The sequence below is a fragment of the Arachis ipaensis genome, chromosome B02, assembly GCF_000816755.2.
Source record: "Arachis ipaensis cultivar K30076 chromosome B02, Araip1.1, whole genome shotgun sequence".
NCBI lineage: Eukaryota > Viridiplantae > Streptophyta > Magnoliopsida > Fabales > Fabaceae > Arachis > Arachis ipaensis.
The window spans coordinates 12,825,427-12,835,387 of NC_029786.2; the positions used below are offsets into that span (position 1 = coordinate 12,825,427).

At 31.4% G+C, this 9,961-nt stretch overlaps 1 protein-coding gene across 2 annotated transcripts; it reads left to right on the top strand.

Moving 5' to 3' along the window:
- On the top strand, positions 2,592-8,679 carry LOC107624924 (serine/threonine-protein kinase Nek4-like). 2 transcript variants are annotated; one of them, XM_016327410.2, is made up of 15 exons: positions 2,592-2,728; positions 2,883-3,018; positions 3,195-3,261; positions 3,808-3,873; positions 4,183-4,229; positions 4,344-4,389; positions 4,505-4,585; positions 4,678-4,720; positions 4,994-5,043; positions 5,163-5,244; positions 5,366-5,415; positions 5,945-6,018; positions 6,465-6,516; positions 7,094-7,552; positions 7,754-8,679. In XM_016327410.2, exons 2-15 carry the CDS (start codon positions 2,933-2,935, stop codon positions 8,396-8,398), a joined length of 1,848 nt encoding a protein of 615 aa, XP_016182896.1. In that variant the 5' UTR covers positions 2,592-2,728; positions 2,883-2,932; the 3' UTR covers positions 8,399-8,679. The 2 variants fall into 2 exon arrangements, with proteins under 2 accessions (XP_016182896.1, XP_020971173.1); XM_021115514.1 differs by having other exon boundaries at positions 2,613-2,728; positions 2,928-3,018.

Sequence of the window (9,961 nt, forward strand, 5' to 3'; positions counted from 1 at the left end):
ACCTTTAACCTTATCGTGTTGAATTAATAATAATTCTTTCAAAAACAAATTTTTTCATCAAATTTTGAAAAATAAAAATTTAAGACAAACGAGCTCCAAAATATGTAAATAAAAATTAATCAAATGTGGGAAGAGCTCATGACAACTAGCCAGAATATTATTCATGAACAATTTTTTTGACGGTAAAAAATCGAGCAAAAAATGATGGATATTCTATATCAAATTAGCACAAAATCCAGCAGTAACATCTAGACTTTAAAAGAAAAGAACAATGAGTTAGAATTTGTGACAAATAAAGTGGTAATAAAAAGGAACCACGATTTCTAGAGGAGAAAGAAAATAAGGTTAGAGCTTTACTCTTATTTGTTCGTAGAAGAGTGAAGTTAGAAATTTAAAAATATAACGAAAATAATTTAAAAATAAAATATTATTAAAGTTTTAATTTTTATTTTAACAAATTTTAATCCTCTGTATCTTTATTTTTTAAAGGTATTAAAAAAAATTAAAATTTTGTTTTTTAAAATTAAAATTTTAATTTCAACCAAATACAATATTAAAATTTAATTCTCAATTTCAATCTTAATATTAGTACCCCATACCAACGTAGCCGAATATCACATCCATAAATTAGGAAATACTTATATTACAAAGAGATTGCATAATTTTGTAAATTCCGACAATTAATTAAATCATGAAAACCAACTTAAGTTGAAAGTTCAATGAAATGAACAATGGCAATATTGAGAGAGAGCGGCAAAAGAAAAGATTGGAATTTTGGAATCAAAGAAAGAAAGAAGCAAAAGTGAGAAGAGGGCAATAATTGAAATTCAAAAATGGTAGGAAGAGGACAAGAATGGAAGTTGGTCAAAGCATGCGTCAATTTTCTTAAAGTGTCATTCAGGAAAAGGACTCAACAAGGACACAAAAATTAAAATAATCCCAAGACTGAAGTTGTTATGTCTTGATGATGATATAATAAATAAATAACTTTGACTAAAATTGTTCAATTCAAATTTCACTTTAATGTATTGTAATATTGTTAGTATAGAATGCTATTAAGATTATTTGACTTTAACTCAAAAAATTATATAAAAAGAAAATATTTCTCTTTCTTTATTTTTAAGTGTACTTTTTTGCAAAAATACATATCAAAAATCTAATGCACTTTTAATTAAAGTAAGTATATATGGGTATAATTAGAGGAAAAAATGAACATTTTTCAATCTAATTAAATGATAAATAATTTTATATAATTGTTTAAAAGTATAACATTTAAAAAAATAATACTCACATGCAGTTATTTTTATGTGAAATTAATAGTTGATAATCGTTAAATAATAATTTAATGAAACATGTCAAATTATCTAACGATTTTTAAGTTTTAACTAATAATTTCACATAATAATAACTAATAATTTTTAGCTTTGATTCCGATGAACTGTGAGCAGAATATGATAGGGGGTATAAGAAAACATTATTATTAGTTAGATATCTTGCCATTTCTCTATGAACGAATTTGAAACTAGTCAAGACATAGAAATCAGTGATTGACAATGTGAAAAAAAAGTTAAGTATGTGAAAAAGCAAAGTCTCTCATAAAATGTGTAAACTAGTTCTCATTAAATTTGTTTTTAATAACTTGCCTATTTACTATATCAACTTGTACAAAATACTTAAAGCAGTAGCGAAAAAGTTGATTTCCTTATAGAAACTATTCTTATAAAGTAAAGAGGATGAGAGGAACGTGATGCCTCTAGTGAGATGGAAAATTGTTCAATCCCAAAAAAAGATAGGTGGGTTAGGAGTTGGTGATGCAGTGATTCGGAATACAACTCTCTATTCAAGTGGTGGTGGAAGTTTTCGAAAGAGGATTGCCAATTATGGAAAAGAATTGTATGCTCCTGTAATAACATGAGTCCTTTTAAGATGATTTGTGGTCAGCCGATACCTACAAAAAGTGGTCCGTAGAATGATATCTGCCAGTTACAAATTAGAGAGTCACAAGTGAGAGAGAAGATGATTCGAGAATTGTCTATGGAACTAGGAGATTGCAGGATGATACGATTTTGGGAGGACAACTAGTTATTGAGTGGTGTGCTAAAAGATACATTTTCAAAATTTTTGTCGGTCTCAAATTTTAGAGGATCTGTTATAAGAGATTATGGATTATAGGATGGGTTAGAGTGAATATGAAATTTTCAATGACAGAAAGAGTTATTTCAGTGGGAGTTAAAATTAATAAACTAACTTCATGAGGTTTACAAACAATTGAGAGAGAAGATAGAATGATTTGAAAATTTGATAAAAAATATATTTATTCAACTAACTTTCTTACAAGCGATTTGGTGGTGAATTTTATAGGTATTAATGACAATGTCAGAAATGATTAGAAATTATTTTTTGATTATTTTTAGATTTATAAATTGTTTGTTTACTTTTTGCTCTATTTTATTGTGTTAATTTTTTTTTACTTTAAAATAAAAAAGAAAAAATTATATACGGATTTTCACCTTTTAAACTTAGTCTCTATTAAATTATTTCTTTTATATTTTATCCATAACTTAAATGTTAAATTGTTAATTAAAATTTCCTAATAAAATATTAAAGCCACGGGTACTCTGTGTTCTTCATTACTCATAAGCTACTTTGCCACCACCAAAACAAAACAAAGCTCCACTTTCACTTCCTCTTTATCACCTTTATCCTCAGCTATCTCTTCCATTTTTGGGTATTTTCTTTTAGTCTTCTTCTTTTATTTATTTATTTTGTTAAATGTGATCACTTTTTTGTTTTTATTTTCGTTTTCAAAGTATGTAATGTAAGTGCATATGTTGTGTTTGTGGAAATGACTGAGCTTAATGTTGTTGTCACTGTTTTTTCAGCAATGAAGTTTGAACCTTTGAAGTGTTGATTTTCTCATTTCACAGAAAAAATGGAGAAGTATGAGATTCTTCAACAGATTGGCAAAGGTTCCTTTGGTTCTGCTCTTCTTGTTAGGCACAGACATGAAAACAGAAAGTAATGTTCATTACTATAACTGTGGTTCAACATATCTTTCTTTTTCTCTATCTTTGAAATAATTTTCAAGCTTCTTCTATAAAATATGTATGAACTATGAACTAATGTGTAATGTTTGACTATAATGTGATATTTATAAATTAGTTTTAATTTATTTATATTTGTTTCCATTTAAGGTATGTACTCAAGAAGATCAAACTTGCTCGCCAAACTGACAGAACTCGTAGATCTGCTCATCAAGAGGTAACATTCTCATTTTTATTTCTATGGTTTATGGTTTTGCCACTTTTGTTTGTTTGTTTGTGGATTTTGAATTTGATGAATAGTTCATTTATGTTGTTTAGAATGATACATTTTTTACTTGTTGAGCTTTAAGATGAGTTTTATTTGTTTAATATCTCATTTGAAATTTTAATGTACCTTATCTGGTTTCCTTTTATATGTCACTGTCGGTTTCTGGGGTTTAGGGTTTTCCTTTGATATCACATTTGAATTTTAATGTCATGTAGTCCCTTCGTTTTCTTTTATCTGTCATTGTTATTTTTTGGCACATCATTGGTATATTTGGATAAATTGATATAATGATGTACTCAAAAATGATGCTGACGGTTAAAAGCAAGTAAAGAGTATATTGAGAGTGCAATTCTTTATATTTGTTGGTTTATAGTTGTGTTTTTAAAAGGTGAAAAGATATACTTATGTTGTTCCTCTTTTTGGGGTGTACTAATACTTTTTGTTGTTTCACTAATTATTAAATTGTGCATGCTTTGTTGATTTCTTGTTTTGCAGATGGAACTCGTCTCTAAAGTTCGAAATCCATTTATCGTGGAATATAAAGATTCCTGGGTAGAAAAGGTCAGGCTTTTGTTATTATTTCTTTTTAAAAAAATAATTTTTGGAAAAGAAATTCAAATCTTTCTAAGTTAGTTGTCTATTGTCTTTTTTGTTTATTTTACTTAAAAGAGTTCCAAGAATGAAGATTTTAACATAAAAAAATTCAATGGTGAGGGTACTTATTTCGTTTCAAATGCTGATTTTATATCATACTAATGAGTATTGATGATTTCGTTAATTGAACTAAATTTTATAACACAGAACATAGTTATATAATTCTTGATTGATTTTATGATTCTGAAATTGGCAAGTTGGTACCTTCACTTCCAGGGTTGTTTTGTATGTATCATCATCGGCTATTGTGAAGGCGGAGATATGTAAGTACTGGTTATTGTCAAATTCCTGAGGAACTATGAATATTTATGCAGACACTACTTTTATCTTTCAATTGTTAATAATGCAGTCTTTCTTTGGTTTCTATGTTGTGACAGGGCTGAAGCTATAAGAAAGTCTAATGGTATTCATTTTTCCGAAGAGGTTGGTCGCTCATTGTGACTTCTTTTACTTACAAGCCTGGTGAATGGTTCATTCGTATGCAAATAACTTTTTGGAACTTAATTTTTAACACGTTCTTGTCAACTTCGGCATACAGAAGCTTTGTAAGTGGCTTGTTCAACTGCTGATGGCACTTGATTACTTGCATACGAATCATATTCTGCACCGTGATGTCAAGGTGAATGATGAATCCTATAAGTTCAGTCACGCTGCTAGTTATATGAAATCATTGAGCAACCGTGTTGATATTTTTCTCCACATCTGTTGCAGTGTTCAAATATATTCTTGACAAAAGATCAAGATATACGTCTAGGTAATTGATTTCTTCATTCTTTTGACTTCACATGGCATTTAGTCTCGACATCTCTATCTCCGAGCCTTCTTCTGGTATATCTGTTGAGAAAATTGATCAGAGAATAATGAGGACTAAGAGAAAAGTATAAACCGAAATTTCCCTAAAAGGTGGAAAATGTTCTGTCATGCATTTGGTGTTAAACCTTATAAAAGTAAAAAACTTTTTAACTATCTACTTATCGACTAATATCTCTACTAATGTCCTATCTTATGTTATGTGTGCTGGATGCAGGTGACTTTGGTCTTGCTAAAATGTTGACATGTGATGATCTTGCTTCCTCGGTGAGTGTTATGACCAAGCCATTCTTTTTGTTCACTAGTTTGGTGTATACTTTGATCCTTTTTTTTTTCTTTTTCAAAAAAAAAAAGGGATCTCATTACTGTTCTTGCACTACAATTAGGTTGTCGGGACTCCAAGTTATATGTGTCCGGAGCTTCTTGCTGATATACCTTATGGCTCTAAGTCAGATATCTGGTCTTTAGGTAACATACATTTGTTTTATTCTCATGAGAGATCACATAGACTTATTTACTCTTTTATTCACTTCTTTCTGCATTTCTTTTTCAATCGAAATTGACATTGGTGATAACTTATATTTTTCAGGATGCTGTGTTTATGAAATGGCTGCACATAAGCCAGCTTTCAAAGCTCTTGTAAGTAACTATCTGATCCTGGTAGATATTCACTATTTTATTCCTCTCCTAACAGAACATTACTCAAATTTGTTTATCCTGAGAAGGGAAATTTGGTGGGGGTATAGTAATTAATTTGAAGAGTAAACCCTCTATCAGATTCTTGGTAGAAAATATGGAGGACAAAGTTGTCATTTGGGATTTAAAAATGACAAGTTTGTCCCCTCACCATTTGAAAATCATGACAAAATGGTGAGAGGCAAATTGATTGTTAAGAAAATGGTGTGGGGGGATTTGTCATTTTTAAAACCTAGGACTATTTTGTCCTCCATGTTTTTTTGTTATGGACGAAACTGAGGATTTACTCTAATTTGCAAATCATCAAATATTGTGTTGTTTCATAAATTAATGTCCTGTTATGTCTGGGAATTTTCATTTTGGTAATCATCTTGCTCATTCAAGAAGGTAATTTTCATTTATGATGTTTGGACCATAAAATAGTTCACTATAATATTTTTTATTTTTTATTTTTTGTCTTCTATCTGAGCAGGATATGCAAACATTGATTAATAAAATAAACAAGTCTTTAGTGGCTCCACTACCAACCATGTATTCCAGTCCATTGTGAGATCTCTATTTCCTAAAATATCTAAGCTCTTTATGCACGCTATATTTCTTTTACTTGTATTCTATTTAACTATTATGCTTTTGTATTCTCTTTTGCTGATATCCTACAATCAAACTTCAAGCTGTTGTGGATTAGAATTTGAGTTTTCTAATTTGTATAAAGCATGTCTACAGCATTCAATTTATTTGATATTACCTTTCATTAAAAATTAACTGATGATATGGAATTTACTTTGCCATTATACATTTTGGAATGTTATGTTTAGTTTAGTTACAAGCAATCTTATTTTGTTGAATTCTTGATGAACTTCAAGAGCTAGGTAGATACATAGAATTGACTTGCATTTTGCTTTTAATCTTGTAATTTACAATCATTATTTACCACTTGTTTTGTTTACATGATTTGAGTAACTTACAATGACAATTTATATTTCTTCTTCAAGTCGAGGGCTTGTCAAGAGTATGCTGCGGAAAAATCCAGAGCTTAGGCCAAGTGTATGTTTACTGCCTTGACTTCTTAACTGTTACTTTTCATCTTTTAAACTTCGTATTAACAAGCTGATTGTTTTCCTCCTCATCATCATTTTTGACATCAGCCATCAACATCACTTGAATTCTCACATTCGTTTTATAAAGCTTAGGAAAGGATTGTACATGATAATTTGAGGTTTTAATGCTAAACATTCAGGTTTAAAAGATGTCCTACATACATTTCATGAAATGCACTACTATATTTTGTGATATTGTTCATTCCTTGTTTATGCACATTCTACTTAGTTGACTACTTAATTTTATTTTGATGTAATTCAAGGTTAAATTTCTCTCATCCCTGTAGTTTTGTTCAATTTTTTTGTTAGGTCCTATAATTTGGAAGTTTGTAATCAAGTTTCTAAATTGTATAAAATTTTTTATATTGATTTTTGTAATTTTAACATTTCTAGTTGAGTCCCTAAAGTAGTATAATTTACACATTTTTTCTAAATACAAAGACTTGATCTGAGTTAAGTTATAGGGACCTTCAGAGTAATTAAACCTATATTTGATACAAATTAACCGTAGTTTATTTTATCAGGCTGCAGAGTTACTAAATCATCCACATCTTCAGCCTTATATTCACAAAATTCACCTGAAACTCAATACCCCAAGAAGAAGTACTTTTCCCTTCCAGTGGCATGATTCGAGTTACTTAAGGAGAAACCGCTTTTTCGAGCCAGAATCTGTTTCTACTATTTCAGACAGACACAAAAGATTATCCTTTAGCAATGACAGAGCTTTGAATCCTAGTATTTCTGGAACTGAAGTAGGTTCTCTCTGTTCTGCTCAAAGAGCACAAGGATCCTTCACTTATTCAAAAGAGAGATTGTATGATCTTTCTGTTGGTTGTGTCCGGGAAGAGTTGAATGCTAACAAGTCGAAAGCAGCAAAGTTCTCAGCTTTCGACAGGACACCAAGATCGCAAGCAGGGAAGATTTCCACCCCGAGACGGCCGATAATACCGTCGATATCACATACTAGCTCCAAGCGTGATTCAGTAAGTTTCAAAGCATGCTTACAATTTATGGAACCAAATTGAACCTTGACTGTTGACTCTATTTGTTCTCCATGCTTTTTAATTTAATCTGAACACTTATATCCAAGTCATATTATCAGGTGAAAAATTCTAAATTCTATCATCTTTTGATTTAATGTTAATGTCTTGTAGAGCTAATTTGCCATTTGCTATTGATATCAGCTTCCAGCATCTCCGGCCGCAAAGTTCGCCCCACCAACTCGTCGAGCATCTCTTCCACTTCTTACACCTTCAACTGGAGTCATGGCAACAGCTACCCCTTACAGAGCCAGCATTGGCCTTCTAAGAAGCCTGGACTCACCAGATATTTCTGTCAATGCACCACGAATCGACAAGATGGCAGAGTTCCCTCTAGCATCCTGCGAGGGCAATCATTTCTTCCCCGTTCGTGGCACCTCATCAACGTCGGCTCATTGCTCGTCTAGCTCCCCCGGTAGCGCCGAATGCTCATTCACAAAAGACAAGTGTACAGTCCAAGTTGTGGACAAGGCCAGTGTCCCTACTATTACCACTGGTGTTAATAGCACTCCAGCTCCGGTCTCTCACGGCAGTGAATGCTCTGAGCCCGGGGCAACTATTGTTTCAAGCCATTCCTCGGCTGACTCTCGTCAGCGCAGGTTCGACACCTCGTCGTACCAGCAGCGCGCGGAGGCGTTGGAAGGGTTGCTGGAGTTCAGTGCAAGGCTCCTACAGCAACAGAGGTTTGAAGAGCTTGGTGTGTTGTTGAAACCATTTGGACCTGAGAAGGTTTCACCAAGGGAAACAGCTATTTGGTTGACTAAGAGCTTCAAAGAAACTGCGGCATAAGGTTTCTTTTCTAATGCAAACTCTTATGATAATTAACCAGGGACAGTATATATTAATTAATGTAGTTCTACTTAATGACATTAGAGTTAATGGTAAGATTAGATCCTAGATCCTAATCATATATATAAGTGTAGGCACTTTCTTAGATGTAAGCACTTTTATTTGGTTATTTTGCAGTAGTAGTTTGAACTTTGAAGGTGATGATTATCTCAATCTCACCAATAGATCAAATTAACATGTTCACTTTTTCTATCTGTGAAAGAAAAAATTCACTATTTTTATGCTTGATCTCCATGCAAATAAAATAATACAACTTTTACTTACACAAAAAATAGGTGTGACGTGTGTGTAACGCCCAAAAGCACCTCTAAGAATTTCTTAAAATCTATACCTCTATAATACCTATAATAAAGTGAGTATTTTAATTATGGGAGGTGAAGTAGACACCCATGAAAGAATTAAAATGCATTAAATTGTTGAAAATCGTTAGTAGTTATTACGAAAATGTTTCGCATTAAATTGCATTATAATTTGATAAAGTATAGAGATTCAGAGACAGGATTTGTCATCTAGCACTGTTGAAACAAAGAATACCAGACCAAAGAGGGAAACAGAAACATCAACAACAAAGTCTTATGAAATTGATTAAATGAATGACGTTATTACATCTTATCATATATAAAAATCTCACCATTTTATGAGAGTCTTTTTAAGTCTTCTTTTTGTCTATAATCAATTGTTCGTCGCATCTGTTTATTATTCTCACCTCTAACTATTTGTCCATGTTTCATTTAATTCATTATTTTCATAGAATATTCTAGTAGCTTTTTTCTATTTCTACAAACCACTTTCATTATTTTTTAACAATGGGTGTCATTCTAATTTTCTTTTTCATATTCTCATTTTTTTAATCTATCGATGCACATTCCACTTGTTTCGAGGGTTACTTGAAACGGCTTAAACGTGAGGTCCAGACTCTCTGTGAGGCAATGTCCAACTATTCTTGCGCTGAGATGTCACCATTCGAAGTCTTTGTAAGGAGGTGGGGGTGATACCTGCAAGAGACTCCGATATTTAAGTTAGCAAGGATTTTTGACAGGTTTTTAGTAGTATTAGAATGTGAATATACCTGAGGAATGTCAGTGTATTTATAGTAGAGTCGATAATCATCTTTTTGGATTAGTGGATTAGTTCCACCTTTGTTGGTAAATAGGGACAGATCCAGAAATATTATTATAGGGGACCATTAACATATATAATATTAAAAAATTATGCAAAAAATTATATAATGTAAGATGTATTACAAAAATAGACCGATAGAGAATATATTTTAAGTTTAAAAAATATGTATGTACTTTTTACTAACGAAGTGGTCGATTCTTCGTATCATAAAATTCATCGATAATAGAATCTGTGTCAAATTTTTCAGCAATTTTTTCAATATAATTAAAAGACAATTAGTAAGAAATTCATCTTTCATTTTGTTTCTGAGTCATTCTTCATGATATTCATAGCTGAAAAAGATCTTTCAGTTGTAGTAGTTGAAATTGAAAGAATTAATAC